Source organism: Oncorhynchus tshawytscha, linkage group LG15 (assembly GCF_018296145.1).
Source record: "Oncorhynchus tshawytscha isolate Ot180627B linkage group LG15, Otsh_v2.0, whole genome shotgun sequence".
NCBI classification, from domain to species: Eukaryota; Metazoa; Chordata; class Actinopteri; order Salmoniformes; family Salmonidae; genus Oncorhynchus; species Oncorhynchus tshawytscha.
In genome coordinates, this window is record NC_056443.1 from 34,344,390 (window position 1) to 34,365,777 (window position 21,388).

The 21,388-nt window shown below is 42.8% G+C and overlaps 1 protein-coding gene and 1 long non-coding RNA gene across 2 annotated transcripts in view; both read right to left on the reverse strand.

The window, feature by feature from the left end:
• The window catches only part of adam19a (ADAM metallopeptidase domain 19a), a 225,117-nt gene that overhangs the window by 20,272 nt on the left and 183,457 nt on the right, over positions 1 to 21,388 (reverse strand). The window contains exons 10-15 of the mRNA XM_042297818.1: positions 9,182 to 9,266; positions 8,117 to 8,259; positions 7,759 to 7,936; positions 6,455 to 6,544; positions 4,705 to 4,900; positions 1,257 to 1,437 (exon numbers count right to left, since the gene is read on the reverse strand). Of these exons, the coding sequence (XP_042153752.1) occupies positions 1,257 to 1,437; positions 4,705 to 4,900; positions 6,455 to 6,544; positions 7,759 to 7,936; positions 8,117 to 8,259; positions 9,182 to 9,266 (873 nt within the window). The remainder of the gene's footprint in view (positions 1 to 1,256; positions 1,438 to 4,704; positions 4,901 to 6,454; positions 6,545 to 7,758; positions 7,937 to 8,116; positions 8,260 to 9,181; positions 9,267 to 21,388) is intronic.
• LOC121839415 lies at positions 16,389 to 19,645 on the reverse strand. Its single transcript, XR_006078967.1, has 3 exons — positions 19,621 to 19,645; positions 16,473 to 16,540; positions 16,389 to 16,403 (listed from the first exon to the last, which is right to left on the reverse strand). It is a non-coding gene; the product is annotated as an uncharacterized LOC121839415 (long non-coding RNA).

Below are 21,388 nucleotides of genomic sequence, written 5' to 3' on the forward strand. Positions count from 1 at the left end.
ACAGACACACGGACAGACACACGGACAGACACACGGACAGACACACGGACAGACACACGGACAGACACACGGACAGACACACGGACAGACACACGGACAGACACACGGACAGACACACGGACAGACGGACGGACAGACGGACGGACAGACGGACAGACAGACGGACAGACACACAGACAGACAGACACACGGACAGACACACGGACAGACACACGGACAGACACAGGACAGACACACACAGACAGACAGACAGACGACAGACGGACAGACAGACAGACAGACGCAGAGGCACACACACACACACAGACAGACAGACAGACAGACAGACGCATAGGCACACACACACACAGACAGACAGACAGACAGACAGACGGACGGACGGACAGATGGACGGACGGACAGACAGACAGACGCAGGCACACACAGACAGACAGACAGATGCAGACAGGCACAGACAGACAGACAGACAGACAGACAGACAGACAGACAGACAGACAGACAGACAGACAGACAGACAGACAGACAGACGCATAGGCACACACACAGACAGACAGACAGACGCATAGGCACACACACACACAGACAGACAGACAGACAGACAGACAGACAGACAGACAGACAGACAGACAGACAGACAGACAGACAGACGACAGACACACACACAGACAGACAGACGCAGACACACACACAGACAGACAGACAGACAGACAGACAGACAGACAGACAGACAGACAGACGCATAGGCACACACACACAGACAGACAGACAGACGCATAGGCACACACACACAGACAGACAGACAGACAGACAGACAGACAGACAGACAGACAGACAGACAGACAGACAGACAGACAGACAGACAGACAGACAGACGCAGGCACACACAGACAGACAGACGCTTAGGCACACACACACACAGACAGACAGACAGAGCCAGACAGACAGACAGACGCAGACACACACACAGACAGACAGACAGACAGACAGACAGACAGACAGACAGACAGACAGACAGACAGACAGACAACAATGCATCCACGGGGAAAACAAAGACAAGAAGAAGATGACAGTACGATTAATGGCTTTGTGGATGTAAATGACTAAGCCTCGTACTTTATCTAAACGTCTTCATTGGATGAGGGCATATTAAAAATAAAAAAACACACCTGATTTAACTCCAGGATCAGGTGTGACCAACACGGGTCTATGCTATAATATCTCAACCCTTCATAACTATGAACAGGCAATGTAGTTATATTGTAGTTGAATTGGAACTACTATGCCGTGTTATTGTAGGTTTACAAGAGGACATTGTTTCCCACTCAAACCTTTTTTCGCACTTCATGTAGTTTCCCTGACCGTCTTTCCCACAGTTTCCAAACGCGTTCCCTGCTGCGTTGACGTCTTGAAAGCAGGCGTCGTGCGCTGGCCGGGCACCTGGGACACAACAACAAAAAATAAAAAATCCATAGTGTAAAATAAAAGTTACTATAGCAACCACTCACTCATGAGAAAAGCCATTACGCCCCATACAGGGGTGCTTACAGTCACTTTCAAGGAGCAAACCGTTTGAGCTACTTGACTCACCATGATGTTTGCACCTCTAAGAATGACAGACAGAATATATATATATATATATTTTTAAAGGATAAAATAAACAATTTTTCTTTTGATATGTCCAAAAATAATATTCTGGGGAAAAAGAACTTTTACAAAACGCATCATCATCACATTTTATATTTGTTACTAAAAGTGCTCTAAATTAAAAACTTCACTACTGACATGCACACTGTTTTGGGAATCCCTATTAACAGTGGACTAAGGAAGAAAATACTCAAATAAGTTTTAGGTAAATAATCATTTTTATTAAGCTTTGAACTGCGGTGGCTGACTAATGCTGTAATTACATGTTACCCAACGTCCTATGCTAATGTAGTTTAAAGGTGTAGATCGTCATGGTGATCTGTGTTCTGTACGTGAGGAGGAAAGCCGATACATCACTACCCATGATGCAGATGGAGAGAGAGAGAGAAAGGTTGAGATCCTTATCATCAATTATGTTAATACTGTTTAAAAAGGTGGATATTCTAATGACTATCTGGAGTTTCTAAATGCTAAAACGTAACTATGGTACGTGACAAAAGCTCTCCAGGTACCCTCTAGGTCTGTGTGTACTCTCTAGGTCTGTGGTACTCTCTAGGTCTGTGTGTACTCTCTAGGTCTGTGTGTACTCTCTAGGTCTGTGTGTACTCTCTAGGTCTGTGGTACTCTCTAGGTCTGTGTGTACTCTCTAGGTCTGTGTGTACTCTCTAGGTCTGTGTGTACTCTCTAGGTCTGTGTGTACTCTCTCTAGGTCTGTGGTACTCTCTAGGTCTGTGTGTACTCTCTAGGTCTGTGTGTACTCTCTAGGTCTGTGGTACTCTAGGTCTGTGGTACTCTCTAGGTCTGTGTGTACTCTCTAGGTCTGTGGTACTCTCTAGGTCTGTGTGTACTCTCTAGGTCTGTGGTACTCTCTAGGTCTGTGTGTACTCTCTAGGTCTGTGTGTACTCTCTAGGTCTGTGTGTACTCTCTAGGTCTGTGTGTACTCTCTAGGTCTGTGTGTACTCTCTAGGTCTGTGTGTACTCTCTAGGTCTGTGTGTACTCTCTAGGTCTGTGTGTACTCTCTAGGTCTGTGGTACTCTCTAGGTCTGTGTGTACTCTCTGTGTAGGTCTGTGTGTACTCTCTAGGTCTGTGTGTACTCTCTAGGTCTGTGTGTACTCTCTAGGTCTGTGTGTACTCTCTAGGTCTGTGTGTACTCTCTCTAGGTCTGTGTGTACTCTCTAGGTCTGTGTCTGTACTCTCTAGGTCTGTGTGTACTCTCTAGGTCTGTGTGTACTCTCTAGGTCTGTGTACTCTCTAGGTCTGTGGTACTCTCTAGGTCTGTGGTACTCTCTAGGTCTGTGTGTACTCTCTAGGTCTGTGTGTACTCTCTAGGTCGTGTGTACTCTCTAGGTCTGTGGTACTCTCTAGGTCTGTGTGTACTCTCTAGGTCTGTGTGTACTCTCTCTAGGTCTGTGGTACTCTCTAGGTCTGTGGTACTCTCTAGGTCTGTGTGTACTCTCTAGGTCTGTGGTACTCTCTAGGTCTGTGTGTACTCTCTAGGTCTGTGTGTACTCTCTAGGTCTGTGTGGTCTGTGTGTACTCTCTAGGTCTGTGTGTACTCTCTAGGTCTGTGTGTACTCTCTAGGTCTGTGTGTACTCTCTAGGTCTGTGTGTACTCTCTAGGTCTGTGTGTACTCTCTAGGTCTGTGTGTACTCTCTAGGTCTGTGTGTACTCTCTAGGTCTGTGTGTACTCTCTAGGTCTGTGTACTCTCTAGGTCTGTACTCTCTAGGTCTGTGTGTACTCTCTAGGTCTGTGTCTGTCTGTGTACTCTCTAGGTCTGTGTGTACTCTCTAGGTCTGTGGTACTCTCTAGGTCTGTGGTACTCTCTAGGTCTGTGTGTACTCTCTAGGTCTGTGTGTACTCTCTAGGTCTGTGGTACTCTCTAGGTCTGTGGTACTCTCTAGGTCTGTGGTACTCTCTAGGTCTGTGTGTACTCTCTAGGTCTGTGGTACTCTCTAGGTCTGTGGTACTCTCTAGGTCTGTGGTACTCTCTAGGTCTGTGGTACTCTCTAGGTCTGTGGTACTCTCTAGGTCTGTGGTACTCTCTAGGTCTGTGGTACTCTCTAGGTCTGTGGTACTCTCTAGGTCTGTGTGTACTCTCTAGGTCTGTGTGTACTCTTTAGGTCTGTGTGTACTCTCTAGGTCTGTGGTACTCTCTAGGTCTGTGGTACTCTCTAGGTCTGTGGTACTCTCTAGGTCTGTGTGTACAGAAACAGAGGATGGGTATGTGTGTGGTAGTGCAGTGGGTGTGTGTGGTGTGTGTGTGTGTGTGTGTGTGTGTGTGTGTGTGTGTGTGTGTGTGTGTGTGTGTGTGTACGTCTGGTCTGTGGTGCGTGTGTGTGTGTGCGTGTGCTAATGCAGTGGGTGTATAGGCTACAGGCTAAGACGGGCGCAGTACTATATTTCACGAGCAGAAGTGCCAATTTCATGACCAAAGTAATTAATTGTGAAATTAGTTAGCCGAGTACCAACCGTTAACGAGATAATACTGAGGTTTCTGATTGGATGGTACAACTGTCCAAGTTCCAATATATCCCTGTAGCTCGGGTTGGCAGAGCGCGGCACTTGCAACGCCAAGCTAGTGGGTTCGTATTCCCGGGAGCTTCCATACCCAGCCATGACTGTATATGTGTGCAGTGTAAAAGAGGGCCGTCTCTATTCTGGTGTGTAAAGGTACCAGTATGTATACATGGTTATATAGAGGCCGTCTCTATTCTGGTGTGTAAAGGTACCAGTATGTTTACATGGTTATCTGAGGTACCTCTAGGTCTGTATTCTGGTGTGTAAAGGTACCAGTATGTTTACATGGTTATATAGAGTGCCGTCTCTATTCTGGTCTGTGTAAAGGTACCAGTATGTTTACATGGTTATATAGTAGGCCGTCTCTATTCTGGTGTGTAAAGGTACCAGTATGTATACATGGTTATATAGAGGCCGTCTCTATTCTGGTGTGTAAAGGTACCAGTATGTTTACATGGTTATATAGAGGCCTTCTCTATTCTGGTGTGTAAAGGTACCAGTATGTTTACATGGTTATATAGAGGCTGTCCATCCCTACCATAACCCCACAGCTGCAGACACTGCTGTTCGTGGGTCAGACACATGCCGTTGTAGCAGTAGGCGTGACCATACTGGCAGGAGGATCCATCCAGCAGGTAAACGTTGGACGGGCAGTAGGGAGAGCCACCAGTGCAGTACTCTGGCAGGTCGCACGCTCCTGCAGGACCACGACACATGGTACCTGCCTGCTTCAGCTGGGGGAGAGGAGGGCAAAACCAAGGAGAGAGGAGGGGGGGGGGATTCAGTATGACGTACTTGCTTTAAAGACCATTCAGTACATGATTAACTACAGAGGGATTTAAATAAATGATTCAATCACATAAATACATAGAGATAAGGGTTATGATCATCCTAAGGACATAAAACATCTTTGTTCTACTTTTAAAAGACTCACAGAAGAAGTTGTTATCCTCATTAACATGAAACAAAAACCAGGAAAGTTCAAACTTGAGACATAATTATTGATCAGAGAGCATATTGATCGGAGAGGAGAAGTAGAGGTTATTGATCAGAGAGGTGAAGTAGAGGTTATTGATCAGAGAGGTGAAGTAGAGGTTATCGATCAGAGAGGAGAAGTAGAGGTTATTGATCAGAGAGGTTATTGATCAGACAGGAGACGTAGAGGTTATTGATCAGACAGGAGACGTAGAGGTTATTGATCAGAGAGGAGAAGTAGAGGTTATTGATCAGACAAGAGAAGTAGAGGTTATTGATCAGAGAGGAGAAGTAGAGGTTATTGATCAGACAGGAGAAGTAGAGGTTTAAAGACCATTCAGTACATGATCAGAGAGGTTATTGATCAGACAGGACATAGAGATAAGGGTTATGATCATCCTAAGGACATAAAACATCTTTGTTCTACTTTTAAAAGACTCACAGAAGAAGTTGTTATCCTCATTAACATGAAACAAAAACCAGGAAAGTTCAAACTTGAGACATTTATTGATCAGAGAGGAGATCGGAGAGGTTATTGATCAGAGAGGTTATTGATCAGACAGGAGAAGTAGAGGTTATTTATCAGACAGGAGAAGTAGAGGTTATTGAGCAAAGAGGAGAAGTCGAGGTTATTGATCAGACAGGAGAAGTAGAGGTTATTGATCAGACAGGAGAAGTAGAGGTTATTGATCAGATAGGAGAAGTAGAGGTTATTTATCAGACAGGAGAAGTAGGGGATATTGATCAGACAGGAGAAGTAGAGGTTATTGATCAGAGAGGTTATTGATCAGACAGGAGACGTAGAGGTTATTGATCAGACAGGAGACGTAGAGGTTATTGATCAGAGAGGTTATTGATCAGACAGGAGAAGTAGAGGTTATTTATCAGACAGGAGAAGTAGAGGTTATTGAGCAAAGAGGAGAAGTCGAGGTTATTGATCAGACAGGAGAAGTAGAGGTTATTGATCAGAGGTTATTGATCAGAGGTTATTGATCAGAGGAGAAGTAGAGGTTATTGATCAGAGGTTATTGATCAGACAGGAGAAGTAGACATTATTGATCAGAGGTTATTGATCAGACAGGAGAAGTAGAGGCTATTGATCAGAGGTTATTGATCAGACAGGAGAAGTAGAGGTTATTTTAAGTGCTTTAAGTGAGATGACAGCCCTCGTGTGTGTGTGTGTTTATACCTTACAGCCCTTGTGTGTGTGTGTTTCATACCTTACAACCCTCGTGTGTGTGTTTCATACCTTACAGCCCTTGTGTGTGTGTGTGCTTCATACCTTACAGCTGTCGTGTGTGTGTGTTTCATACCTTACAGCCCTCACAACACACCCCGTGGGCGCACTGAGCCTCTGCCTTCAGACTGCAGTTGTTGGCGTTGCAGCAGTCATTACTGCACTCCTATAGATAAAATACACACACACACACACACACACACACACACACACACACACACACACACACACACACACACACACACACACACACACAGTTACCATGTTTAGCCAAATCAATGAGGCACGACCTTGTGCCCACACAAACACACAAACACACACATTCGGTTCACATCTCAACTCCTCTGCTCTTTGACTCTGTCTCCAGTTGTGGCGTGGGGTGACAGCACTGATCGACACGTCAAAGTTTTGGAGATGGAGGAAGTGGAAAAAGACATCCAACCGCACAGAACGCTGTCATACAGAGATGAAAATGACATCTCTTCCCCGTTGCCATGGCGTTCCGTACCGCCGTCGAGCCACAGATATTCTAAACTCGACGTGGGAGTTGAAGGATGAGAAACGGCAATTATACCGCAGGGAGAGAATGGATCAGGGAGAGAGAGAGAGAGAGAGAGAGAGAGAGAGAGAGAGAGAGAGAGACTAGAGACTACACAGAGGAAAAGAAACATTACATCAACCTCCCAGACAGACCCCCTGTGGTGTTTAGAGTAAATCAGTGTTCCAGTTAGAATGCGTCAAGGTGACTTCCAGTACTAGACAGTTTCCATAGCAAAATAATTTTAAAAAGTTCCTTGGAAGAGCTGAGAAATGGGAAAGTTGGGATATGATTGACAAGGTTGGAAATAAAAACAGTTTTTTTTTTTTGCCAAGCATACGTTTGTCTGCGTGTGTGGCAATGCGTAATAACGTCAATTCTTCTGAAGCGACAGGATACTAAAAGACGACACCATGAAGTGAGCATACTGGTGCTGTGTCAAAACAGGTGGCTTCTTGTCAGACGGCTGCGGTATCTGCCGACGCCGACTCACTGCCAGTTGTGATTTAAGTCAAAACAGCCTCCACATCATCAGCATTTCTGTCAGCTAGAAATTAACCTCTCCCTGTTTTCAATTCACACTTCCTCACAAATTAAGCCAAAGAGGTTTTTACTTACTTACCTGTAATTCCATAAAAGTAAAAACAACAATTCCCAAAGCAAAGTCCCTAGAAAATGTTTTAAGCACCTCTTAAAAAAAATGTAAAAATTGTTTTACCGACTCAAAGGATTCTGGACGATTGACAGACACAATATCAAACATAAGTGGTGATATGCTAAGTCGCTCGGCGTGTCTGAGGTGAGGGATCCTAACGGCTAATAGAGCGGCAGGCTTGTCTCACCTCTGGCTCTCCGCAGTCGCACTCTTCTCCGTCCTCCACGAAGCCGTTGCCGCACCTCTTGCCCCCGACCAGGTCCTTCATGTCGGGCATGTTGAAGAGGCACATCCCTCCTCCCTTCTGGAAGTAGTTGTCCAGGTCCAGCTTACTGCAGCGGCTGAACACCCGGGGAAATGGATGCCTATTGGCGAAAAGAGGGCAAACATTACAAAGATCCACAATTCAGAATATCATTGTGAACAGTTGCCATCATGTTCAGTTTCAGAGTGTGTTCTTTAGAGCGGCGGCCATCTTGTATGTCTAGGTGACCATTTTGGATCTCTGGTAGCCATGTTGTATCTAAAAACCTGTTCATTCTTACCCGGTGGCAGCAGCCATCACGCAGCCCCCTTGCTCCGCAGTCGCCTCCACACAGCAGCCCTCGTGGTCGTGGCTCATCCCAAAATTATGTCCGATTTCGTGGGCCATGGTGGCGGCAGCTCCGATGGATAAATCCGAATGGTCCTTTAGGGACCACATTAGCAAAAGGACTCATTTGTATGGGATTAAGCATTAACAGCAAAAACACCTAGTCTCAATTCAACAGCTTTAAAAAGCTTTCACAAATCTTTCCCTTTCAGACTATCTTACAATTCAGTGAAACGGACCAACACATAGATCCGCGGTGCCCCCTGTATATAGCCCCGCACATGCTGGTTCTACCTGGTCTACTGTCTGATGTCACGTGGTTGGTGATAAACTGTTGTACAACGAGGGAAATGTAAAACGATTCAGAGTCCAGCTGAACGGCAAAGAATACTAATCACTAATTTAGGGGGGGTCGGTCTGTGTCAAAGAACTAGGATGACCTAATCCATTGAGGTCACGCTGCTCCTGACACCCGACAAGACCAAGACCTCTCCCGTGCCTTTTCTCTTTGGCTAGTGGCTATCCGGGATTCCTTGGGACGTCCATACCCACTAAACTCTAACCCTTAACCCCTAACCCTACCCATAACCATAACCCTAACCTGACCCCTTACCTTAGTAAACGTTTCAAATTTAAACTGCATTGGGAGGACGTCAGAGTTGGACATCACAAGGAACCAGTCTAAACTTTTCCATTTCTCAGTGCTGTTGTGTCTAGGTGGGTCGTGGATATATATATAAATACCTGCTGTCATGTTAGGATCACACTACCCCCCACTACCTCGGAGAACTGAACCAGTAGAGCCTATTAGAGGCTAATCAAGTGTGGAAGAGCTATCGATTTCTCTGGCCCACAGAAACACACAGGTATGGAGACACACACACACACACACACACACACACACACACACACACACACAGGTATGGAGACACACACGACACACACACACACACACACAATATATAATGTGAAGAGTCACAAACACACATTTCTCCTCCACCCTGGCCACCCAACTCACCACATTGATGCCTCCAGAGTTCTCCAGACTACACATCCCCTCCAACGGTGCCATCCCTATGGTGGTCCCTTTAAATATCACTCCCCTGTCAGCAGGAAAAGAAGAAGAAAATCACTTCACCTCTCTCTCAGTTCAGTATGGACGTGCTCGGGCACGGAGGGATCTGGGACGATGCACTTTAATTACAGAGAACAGTCTAGTAGTGGAAGGATGACATCCTTCTCTGAGACCTTTCTCAGAGCGCCTCAGGGGGGCTATGCAATGACGTCTCTCGGAGCTTGTTGTCACTTAAGATTCCCGAAACAAATCAAAAAAGCTGCTCCTTAAAATTAGAACCACTAGCCAGGTGCTGGAAACTAATTACCTCCAGCGAAGAGGCCTCCAATTTACTGTTTACGGATGACTGTGTGTTTGGCAGTCAAGCTGTGCCATGGTGTGTGTGTGTGTGTGTGTATGTGTGTGTGTGTGTGTGTGTGTGTGTGTGTGTGTTTAGCAGTCAAGCTGTGCTATGTTGTGTGTGTGTGAGTGTGTGTGCGTGCGTGTGTTTGGCAGACTCACTGAGCTGTGATGTTCTAATTACACCTAACTGAGCTGTGATGTTCTAATTACACCTAACTGAGCTGTGATGTTCTAATTACACCTAACTGAGCTGTGATGTTCTACTTACAACTAACTGAGCTGTGATGTTCTAATTACACCAAATTACACCTAACTGAGCTGTGATGTTCTAATTACACCGAACTGAGCTGTGATGTTCTAATTACACCTAACTGAGCTGTGATGTTCTAATTACACCTAACTGAGCTGTGATGTTCTAATTACACTGAACTGAGCAGTGATGTTCTAATTACACCTAATTACACCTAACTGAGCTGTGATGTTCTACTTACACCTAACTGAGCTGTGATGTTCTAATTACACCTAACTGAGCTGTGATGTTCTAATTACACCTAATTACACCTAACTGAGCTGTGATGGTCTAATTACACCCAATTACACTTAATTACACCTAACTGAGCTGTGATGTTCTAATTACACCTAACTGAGCTGTGATGTTCTAATTACACCTAACTGAGCTGTGATGTTCTAATTACACCTAACTGAGCTGTGATGTTCTAATTACACCTAATTACACCTAACTGAGCTGTGATGTTCTAATTACACCCAATTACACTTAATTACACCTAATTACACCTAACTGAGCTGTGATGTTCTAATTACACCTAACTGAGCTGTGATGTTCTAATTACACCTAACTGAGCTGTGATGTTCTACTTACAACTAACTGAGCTGTGATGTTCTAATTACACCAAATTACACCTAACTGAGCTGTGATGTTCTAATTACACCTAACTGAGCTGTGATGTTCTACTTACACCTAACTGAGCTGTGATGTTCTAATTACACCTAACTGAGCTGTGATGTTCTAATTACACCTAATTACACCTAACTGAGCTGTGATGTTCTAATTACACCCAATTACACCTAATTACACCTAACTGAGCTGTGATGTTCTAATTACACCTAACTGAGCTGTGATGTTCTAATTACACCTAACTGAGCTGTGATGTTCTACTTACAACTAACTGAGCTGTGATGTTCTAATTACACCAAATTACACCTAACTGAGCTGTGATGTTCTAATTACACCGAACTGAGCTGTGATGTTCTAATTACACCTAACTGAGCTGTGATGTTCTAATTACACCTAACTGAGCTGTGATGTTCTAATTACACTGAACTGAGCAGTGATGTTCTAATTACACCTAATTACACCTAACTGAGCTGTGATGTTCTACTTACACCTAACTGAGCTGTGATGTTCTAATTACACCTAACTGAGCTGTGATGTTCTAATTACACCTAATTACACCTAACTGAGCTGTGATGTTCTAATTACACCCAATTACACCTAATTACACCTAACTGAGCTGTGATGTTCTAATTACACCTAACTGAGCTGCGATGTTCTAATTACACATAATTACACCTAACTGAGCTGTGATGTTCTAATTACACCTAACTGAGCTGTGATGTTCTAATTACACCAAATTACACCTAACTGAGCTGTGATGTTCTAATTACACCGAACTGAGCTGTGATGTTCTAATTACACCTAACTGAGCTGTGATGTTCTAATTACACTGAACTGAGCAGTGATATTCTAATTACACCTAATTACACCTAACTGAGCTGTGATGTTCTAATTACACCTAACTGAACTGAGCTGGGATGTTCTAATTACACCTAATTACACCTAACTGAGCTGTGATGTTCTAATTACACCGAACTGATCTGTGATGTTCTAATTACACCTAACTGAGCTCTGATGTTCTAATTACACCTAATTACACCTAACTGAGCTGTAATGTTCTAATTACACCTAAATACACCTAACTGAGCTGTGATATTCTACTTACACCTAACTGAGCTGTGATGTTCTACTTACACCTAACTGAGCTGTGATGGTCTAATTACACCCAATTACGCTTAATTACACCTAACTGAGCTGTGATGTTCTAATTACACCTAAATGAGCTGTGATGTTCTAATTACACCTAACTGAGCTGTGATGTTCTAATTACACCTAACTGAGCTGTGATGTTCTAATTACACCTAATTACACCTAACTGAGCTGTGATGTTCTAATTACACCCAATTACACTTAATTACACCTAACTGAGCTGTGATGTTCTAATTACACCTAACTGAGCTGTGATGTTCTAATTACACCTAATTACACTTAATTACACCTAACTGAGCTGTGATGTTCTACTTACAACTATCTGAGCTGTGATGTTCCAATTACACCAAATTACACCTAACTGAGCTGTGATGTTCTAATTACACCGAACTGAGCTGTGATGTTCTAATTACACCTAACTGAGCTGTGATGTTCTAATTACACCTAACTGAGCTGTGATGTTCTAATTACACCTAACTGAGCTGTGATGTTCTAATTACACTGAACTGAGCAGTGATGTTCTAATTACACCTAACTGAGCTGTGATGTTCTAATTACACCTAATTACACCTAACTGAGCTGTGATGTTCTAATTACACCCAATTACACCTAATTACACCTAACTGAGCTGTGATGTTCTAATTACACCTAACTGAGCTGTGATGTTCTAATTACACCTAACTGAGCTGTGATGTTCTACTTACAACTAACTGAGCTGTGATGTTCTAATTACACCAAATTACACCTAACTGAGCTGTGATGTTCTAATTACACCGAACTGAGCTGTGATGTTCTAATTACACCTAACTGAGCTGTGATGTTCTAATTACACCTAACTGAGCTGTGATGTTCTAATTACACTGAACTGAGCAGTGATATTCTAATTACACCTAATTACACCTAACTGAGCTGTGATGTTCTAATTACACCTAACTGAACTGAGCTGGGATGTTCTAATTACACCTAATTACACCAAATTGAGCTGTGATGTTCTAATTACACCGAACTGATCTGTGATGTTCTAATTACACCTAACTGAGCTCTGATGTTCTAATTACACCTAATTACACCTAACTGAGCTGTAATGTTCTAATTACACCTAAATACACCTAACTGAGCTGTGATATTCTACTTACACCTAACTGAGCTGTGATGTTCTACTTACACCTAACTGAGCTGTGATGGTCTAATTACACCCAACTGAGCTGTGATGGTCTAATTACACCCAATTACGCTTAATTACACCTAACTGAGCTGTGATGTTCTAATTACACCTAAATGAGCTGTGATGTTCTAATTACACCTAACTGAGCTGTGATGTTCTAATTACACCTAACTGAGCTGTGATGTTCTAATTACACCTAATTACACCTAACTGAGCTGTGATGTTCTAATTACACCCAATTACACTTAATTACACCTAACTGAGCTGTGATGTTCTAATTACACCTAACTGAGATGTGATGTTCTAATTACACCTAATTACACTTAATTACACCTAACTGAGCTGTGATGTTCTACTTACAACTATCTGAGCTGTGATGTTCCAATTACACCAAATTACACCTAACTGAGCTGTGATGTTCTAATTACACCGAACTGAGCTGTGATGTTCTAATTACACCTAACTGAGCTGTGATGTTCTAATTACACCTAACTGAGCTGTGATGTTCTAATTACACCTAACTGAGCTGTGATGTTCTAATTACACTGAACTGAGCAGTGATGTTCTAATTACACCTAATTACACCTAACTGAGCTGTGATGTTCTACTTACACCTAACTGAGCTGTGATGTTCTAATTACACCTAACTGAGCTGTGATGTTCTAATTACACCTAATTACACCTAACTGAGCTGTGATGTTCTAATTACACCTAATTACACCTAACTGAGCTGTGATGTTCTACTTACAACTAACTGAGCTGTGATGTTCTAATTACACTTAATTACACCTAACTGAGCTGTGATGTTCTAATTACAACTAACTGAGCAGTGATGTTCTAATTACACCCAATTACACCTAACTGAGCTGTGATGTTCTAATTACACTTAATTACACCTAATTACACCTAACTGAGCTGTGATGTTCTAATTACACCTAATTACACCTAACTGAGCTGTGATGTTCTACTTACAACTAACTGAGCTGTGATGTTCTAATTACACCTAATTACACCTAACTGAGCTGTGATGTTCTACTTACAACTAACTGAGCTGTGATGTTCTAATTACACTTAATTACACCTAACTGAGCTGTGATGTTCTAATTACACCTAACTGAGCTGTGATGTTCTAATTACACCTAACTGAGCTGTGATGTTCTAATTACACCTAATTACACCTAACTGAGCTGTGATGTTCTAATTACACCCAATTACACTTAATTACACCTAATTACACCTAACTGAGCTGTGATGTTCTAATTACACCTAACTGAGCTGTGATGTTCTACTTACAACTAACTGAGCTGTGATGTTCTAATTACACTTAATTACACCTAACTGAGCTGTGATGTTCTAATTACACCTAACTGAGCTGTGATGTTCTAATTACACCTAACTGAGCTGTGATGTTCTAATTACACCTAACTGAGCTGTGATGTTCTAATTACACTGAACTGAGCAGTGATGTTCTAATTACACCTAATTACACCTAACTGAGCTGTGATGTTCTACTTACACCTAACTGAGCTGTGATGTTCTAATTACACTGAACTGAGCAGCGATGTTCTAATTACACCCAATTACACCTAACTGAGCTGTGATGTTCTAATTACACCAAATTACACTTAATTACACCTAATTACACCTAACTGAGCTGTGATGTTCTAATTACACCTAATTACACCTAACTGAGCTGTGATGTTCTAATTACACTGAACTGATCTGTGATGTTCTAATTACACCTAACTGAGCTGTGATGTTCTAATTACACCTAATTACACCTAACTGAGCTGTGATGTTCTAATTACACTGAACTGATCTGTGATGTTCTAATTACACCTAACTGAGCTGTGATGTTCTAATTACACCTAATTACACCTAACTGAGCTGTAATGTTCTAATTACACCTAAATACACCTAACTGAGCTGTGATATTCTACTTACACCTAACTGAGCTGTGATGGTCTAATTACACCCAATTACACTTAATTACACCTAATTGAGCTGTGATGTTCTAATTACACCTAACTGAGCTGTGATGTTCTACTTACAGCTAACTGAGCTGTGATGTTCTAATTACACCTAATTACACCTAACTGAGCTGTGATGTTCTACTTACACCTAACTGAGCTGTGATGTTCTACTTACAACTAACTGAGCTGTGATGTTCTAACTACACCCAATTACACCTAACTGAGCTGTGATGTTCTAATTACACCTAACTGAGCTGTGATGTTCTAATTACACCTAACTGAGCTGCGATGTTCTAATTACACATAATTACACCTAACTGAGCTGTGATGTTCTAATTACACCAAAATACACTTAATTACACCTAATTACACCTAACTGAGCTGTGATGTTCTAATTACACCTAACTGAGCTGTGATGTTCTAATTACACCTAATTACACCTAACTGAGCTGTGATGTTCTAATTACACCTAATTACACCTAACTGAGCTGTGATGTTCTAATTACACTGAACTGATCTGTGATGTTCTAATTACACCTAACTGAGCTGTGATGTTCTAATTACACCTAATTACACCTAACTGAGCTGTAATGTTCTAATTACACCTAAATACACCTAACTGAGCTGTGATGTTCTACTTACACCTAACTGAGCTGTGATGTTCTACTTACAACTAACTGAGCTGTGATGTTCTAATTACACCCAATTACACCTAATTACACCTAATCTGAGCTGTGATGTTCTAATTACACCTAACTGAGCTGTGATGTTCTAATTACACCCAATTACACTTAATTACACCTAATTACACCTAACTGAGTTGTGATGTTCTAATTACACCTAACTGAGCTGTGATGTTCTAATTACACCGAACTGAGCTGTGATGTTCTAATTACACCTAACTGAGCTGTGATGTTCTAATTACACCCAATTACACTTAACTGAGCTGTGATGTTCTAATTACACCGAACTGAGTTGTGATGTTCTAATTACACCTAACTGAGCTGTGATGTTCTAATTACACCTAATTACACCTAACTGAGCTGTGATGTTCTAATTACACCTAATTACACCTAACTGAGCTGTGATGTTCTAATTACACTGAACTGAGCTGTGATGTTCTAATTACACCTAATTACACCTAACTGAGCTGTGATGTTCTAATTACACCTAATTACACCTAACTGAGCTGTAATGTTCTAATTACACCTAAATACACCTAACTGAGCTGTGATGTTCTAATTACACCTAATTACACCTAATTACACCTAATCTACACCTAACTGAGCTGTGATGTTCTAATTACACCCAATTACACCTAATTACACCTAATCTGAGCTGTGATGTTCTAATTACACCTAACTGAGCTGTGATGTTCTAATTACACCCAATTACACTTAATTACACCTAATTACACCTAACTGAGTTGTGATGTTCTAATTACACCTAACTGAGCTGTGATGTTCTAATTACACCGAACTGAGCTGTGATGTTCTAATTACACCTAACTGAGCTGTGATGTTCTAATTACACCTAATTACACCTAACTGAGCTGTGATGTTCTAATTACACCTAACTGAGCTGTGATGTTCTACTTACACCTAACTGAGCTGTGATGTTCTAATTACACCCAATTACACCTAACTGAGCAGTGATATTCTAATTACACCCAATTACACTTAATTACACCTAATTACACCGAACTGAGTTGTGATGTTCTAATTACACCTAACTGAGCTGTGATGTTCTAATTACACCTAATTACACCTAACTGAGCTGTGATGTTCTAATTACACCTAACTGAGCTGTGATGTTCTAATTACACCTAACTGAGCAGTGATGTTCTAATTACACCTAACTGAGCAGTGATGTTCGAGTTACACCTAATTACACCTAACTGAGCTGTGATGTTCTAATTACACCTAACTGAGCAGTGATGTTCGAATTACACCTAATTACACCTAACTGAGCTGTGATGTTCTAATTACACCTAACTGAGCTGTGATGTTCTAATTACACCTAATTACACCTAACTGAGCTGTGATGTTCTAAATACACCCAATGACACCCAACTGAGTTGTGATGTTCTAATTACACCCAATTACACTTAATTTACACCTAATTACACCTAACTGAGCTGTGATGTTCTAATTACACCTAACTGAGCTGTGATGTTCTAATTACACCTAACTGAACTGTGATGTTCTAATTACACCTAACTGAGCAGTGATGTTCGAATTACACCTAATTACACGTAACTGAGCTGTGATGTTCTAATTACACCTAAATGAGCTGTGATGTTCTAAATACACCTAATGACACCTAACTCAAATCAAATCAAATCAAATTTTAACAATTCCCCAAAAAACTACTGTCTTATACACAGTGTAAGGGGATAAAGAATATGTACATAAGGATATATGAATGAGTGATGGTACAGAGCAGCATAGGCAAGATACAGTAGATGATATCGAGTACAGTATATACATATGAGATGAGTATGTAAACCAAGTGGCGTAGTTAAAGTGGCTAGTGATACATGTATTACATAAGGATGCAGTCGATGATATAGAGTACAGTATCTACGTATGCATATGAGATGAATAATGTAGGGTAAGTAACATTATATAAGGTAGCATTGTTTAAAGTGGCTAGTGATATATTTACATCATTTCCCATCAATTCCCATGATTAAAGTGGCTGGAGTAGAGTCAATGTCATTGACAGTGTGTTGGCAGTAGCCACTCAATGTTAGTGGTGGCTGTTTAACAGTCTGATGGCCTTGAGATAGAAGCTGTTTTTCAGTCTCTTGGTCCCAGCTTTGATGCACCTGTACTGACCTCGCCTTCTGGATGACAGCGGGGTGAACAGGCAGTGGCTCGGGTGGTTGATGTCCTTGATGATCTTTATGGCCTTCCTGTAGCATCGGGTGGTGTAGGTGTCCTGGAGGGCAGGTAGTTTGCCCCCGGTGATGCGTTGTGCAGACCTCAGTACCCTCTGGAGAGCCTTACGGTTGAGGGCGGTGCAGTTGCCATACCAGGCGGTGATACAGCCCGCCAGGATGCTCTCGATTGTGCATCTGTAGAAGTTTGTGAGTGCTTTTGGTGACAAGCCGAATTTCTTCAGCCTCCTGAGGTTGAAGAGGCGCTGCTGCGCCTTCCTCACGATGCTGTCTGTGTGAGTGGACCAATTCAGTTTGTCTGTGATGTGTATGCCGAGGAACTTAAAACTTGCTACCCTCTCCACTACTGTTCCATCGATGTGGATGGGGGGGTGTTCCCTCTGCTGTTTCCTGAAGTCCACAATCATCTCCTTAGTTTTGTTGACGTTGAGTGTGAGGTTATTTTCCTGACACCACACTCCGAGGGCCCTCACCTCCTCCCTGTAGGCCGTCTCGTCGTTATTGGTAATCAAGCCTACCACTGTTGTGTCGTCCGCAAACTTGATGATTGAGTTGGAGGCGTGCATGGCCACGCAGTCGTGGGTGAACAGGGAGTACAGGAGAGGGCTCAGAACGCACCCTTGTGGGGCTCCAGTGTTGAGCATCAGCGGGGAGGAGATGTTGTTGCCTACCCTCACCACCTGGGGGCGGCCCGTCAGGAAGTCCAGTACCCAGTTGCACAGGGCGGGGTCGAGACCCAGGGTCTCGAGCTTGATGACGAGCTTGGAGGGTACTATGGTGTTGAATGCCGAGCTGTAGTCGATGAACAGCATTCTCACATAGGTATTCCTCTTGTCCAGATGGGTTAGGGCAGTGTGCAGTGTGGTTGAGATTGCATCGTCTGTGGACCTATTTGGGCGGTAAGCAAATTGGAGTGGGTCAAGGGTGTCAGGTAGGGTGGAGGTGATATGGTCCTTGTCTAGTCTCTCAAAGCACTTCATGATGACGGATGTGAGTGCTACGGGGCGGTAGTCGTTTAGCTCAGTTACCTTAGCTTTCTTGGGAACAGGAACAATGGTGGCCCTCTTGAAGCATGTGGGAACAGCAGACTGGTATAGGGATTGATTGAATATGTCCGTAAACACACCGGCCAGCTGGTCTGCGCATGCTCTGAGGGCGCGGCTGGGGATGCCGTCTGGGCCTGCAGCCTTGCGAGGGTTAACACGTCTAAATGTCTTACTCACTTCGGCTGCAGTGAAGGAGAGACCGCATGTTTTCGTTGCAGGCCGTGTCAGTGGCACTGTATTGTCCTCAAAGCGGGCAAAAAGTTATTTAGTCTGCCTGGGAGCAAGACATCCTGGTCCGTGACTGGGCTGGGTTTCTTCCTGTAGTCCGTGATTGACTGTAGACCCTGCCACATGCCTCTTGTGTCTGAGCCGTTGAATTGAGATTCTACTTTGTCTCTGTACTGGCGCTTAGCTTGTTTGATAGCCTTGCGGAGGGAATAGCTGCACTGTTTGTATTCAGTCATGTCACCAGACACCTTGCCCTGATTAAAAGCAGTGGTTCGCGCCTTCAGTTCCACACGAATGCTGCCATCAATCCACGGTTTCTGGTTAGGGAATGTTTTAATCGTTGCTATGGGAACGATTGAGCAGTGATGTTCTACTTACACCTAACTGAGCTGTGATGTTCTAATTACACCTAACTGAGCTGTGATGTTCTAATTACACCTAATTACACCTAACTGAGCCGAGATGTTCTAATTATACCTAATTACACCTAACTGAGCTGCGATGTTCTAATTACACCTAACTGAGCTGCGATGTTCTAATTACACCTAACTGAGCTGTGATGTTCTAATTACACCTAACTGAGCTGTGATGTTCTAATTACACCTAACTGAGCTGTGATGTTCTAATTACACCTAACTGAGCTGTGATGTTCTAATTACACCTAACTGAGCTGTGATGTTCTAATTTTGGGCATGGGGAGGGATTTACACTGCTGCTACTCGCTGTTTATTATCTATGCATGGTCACTTTACCCTATATGTACAGTGCCTAGCAAAAGTATTCACCCCCTTGGTGTTTTTCTTATTTTTTTGCATTACAACCTGTAATTTAAATTGATTTTTATTTGGATTTCATGTAATGGACAAACACAAAATAGTCCAAATTGGTGAAGTGAAATGAAAAAAAAGAACTTGTTTCAAAAAATTATACAAAATAAAAAAGTGAAAAGTGGTGCGTGCATATATATTCACCCAGTATTTATACACCTGTTCTGAAAGGCCCCAGAGTCTGCAACACTTCTAAGCAAGGGGCACCACCAAGCAAGCGACACCATGTAGACCAAGGAGTTCTCCAAACAGGTCAGGGACAAAGTTGTGGAGAAGTACAGATCAGGGTTGAGTTATAAAAAAATATCAGAAACTTTGAACATCCCACGGAGCACCATTAAATCCATTATATAAAATATTTTAAGAATATGTCACCACAACAAACCTGCCAAGAGAGGGCCACCCACCAAAACTCACGGACCAGGCAACGAGGGCATTAATCAGAGAGACAACAAAGAGACCAAAAATAACCCTGAAGGAGCTGCAAAGCTCCACAGCGGAGATTGGAGTATTTGTCCATAGACCACTTTAAGCCGTACACTCCACAGAGCTGGGCTTTACAGAAGAGTGGCCAAAAAAAAGTCATTGCTTAAAGAAAAAAATAAACAAACACAATTGGTGTTCACCAAAAGGCATGTGGGAGACTCCCCAAACTCTGGTACTCTGGTCAGATGAGACTAAAATGTAGCTTTTTGGCCATTAAGGAAAACACTATGTCTGGCGCAAACCCAACACCTCTCATCACCCTGAGACTACCATATTTTTACATTGACAGGGACTAGGAAACTGGTCAGATTTGAAGGAATAATGGATGGCACTAAATACAGGGACATTTTTGAGGGAAACTTGTTTCGGTCTTCCAGAGATTTGAGACTGGGACGGAGGTTCACCTTCCAGCAGGACAATGACCCTAAGCATACTGCTAAAGCGACACTCGAGTGGTTTCAGAGGAAACATTTATATGTCTTGGAATGGCCTAGTCAAAGCCCAGACCTCTATCCAATTGAGAATCTGTGGTATGACTTAATGCTTAAAGAACCCATCCAACTTGAAGGAGCTGGAGCAGTTTTGCCTTGTAGAATGGGCAAAAATCCCAAGAGACTTGCAGCTGTAATTGTAGCAAAAGGTGGCTCTACAAAGTATTGACTTAGGGTGGGGGGTGAATAGTTATGCACACTCAAGTTTTCTGTTTTTTTGTTTATTTCACAATAAATAAATAAAATTGCATCTTCATAGTGGTAGGCATGGTGTGTAAATCAAATGATACAACCCCACCAAAAATCTATTTTAATTCCAGGTCGTAAGGCAACACAATAGTAAATGTGCCAAGGGGGGTGAATACTTCCGCAAGCCAGTGTACAAATTACCTCAACTAACCTGTAACACATAGACCCGGTAGAGGTGCCCCCTGTATATAGCCCCTCACATAGACCCGGTAGTGGTGCCCCCTGTATATAGCCCCTCACATAGACCCGGTAGCGGTGCCTCCTGTATATAGCCCCGCACATAGACCCGGTAGTGGTGCCCCCTGTATATAGCCCCGCACATAGACCCGCGGTGCCCCCTGTATATAGCCCTGCACATAGACCCGCGGTGCCCCCT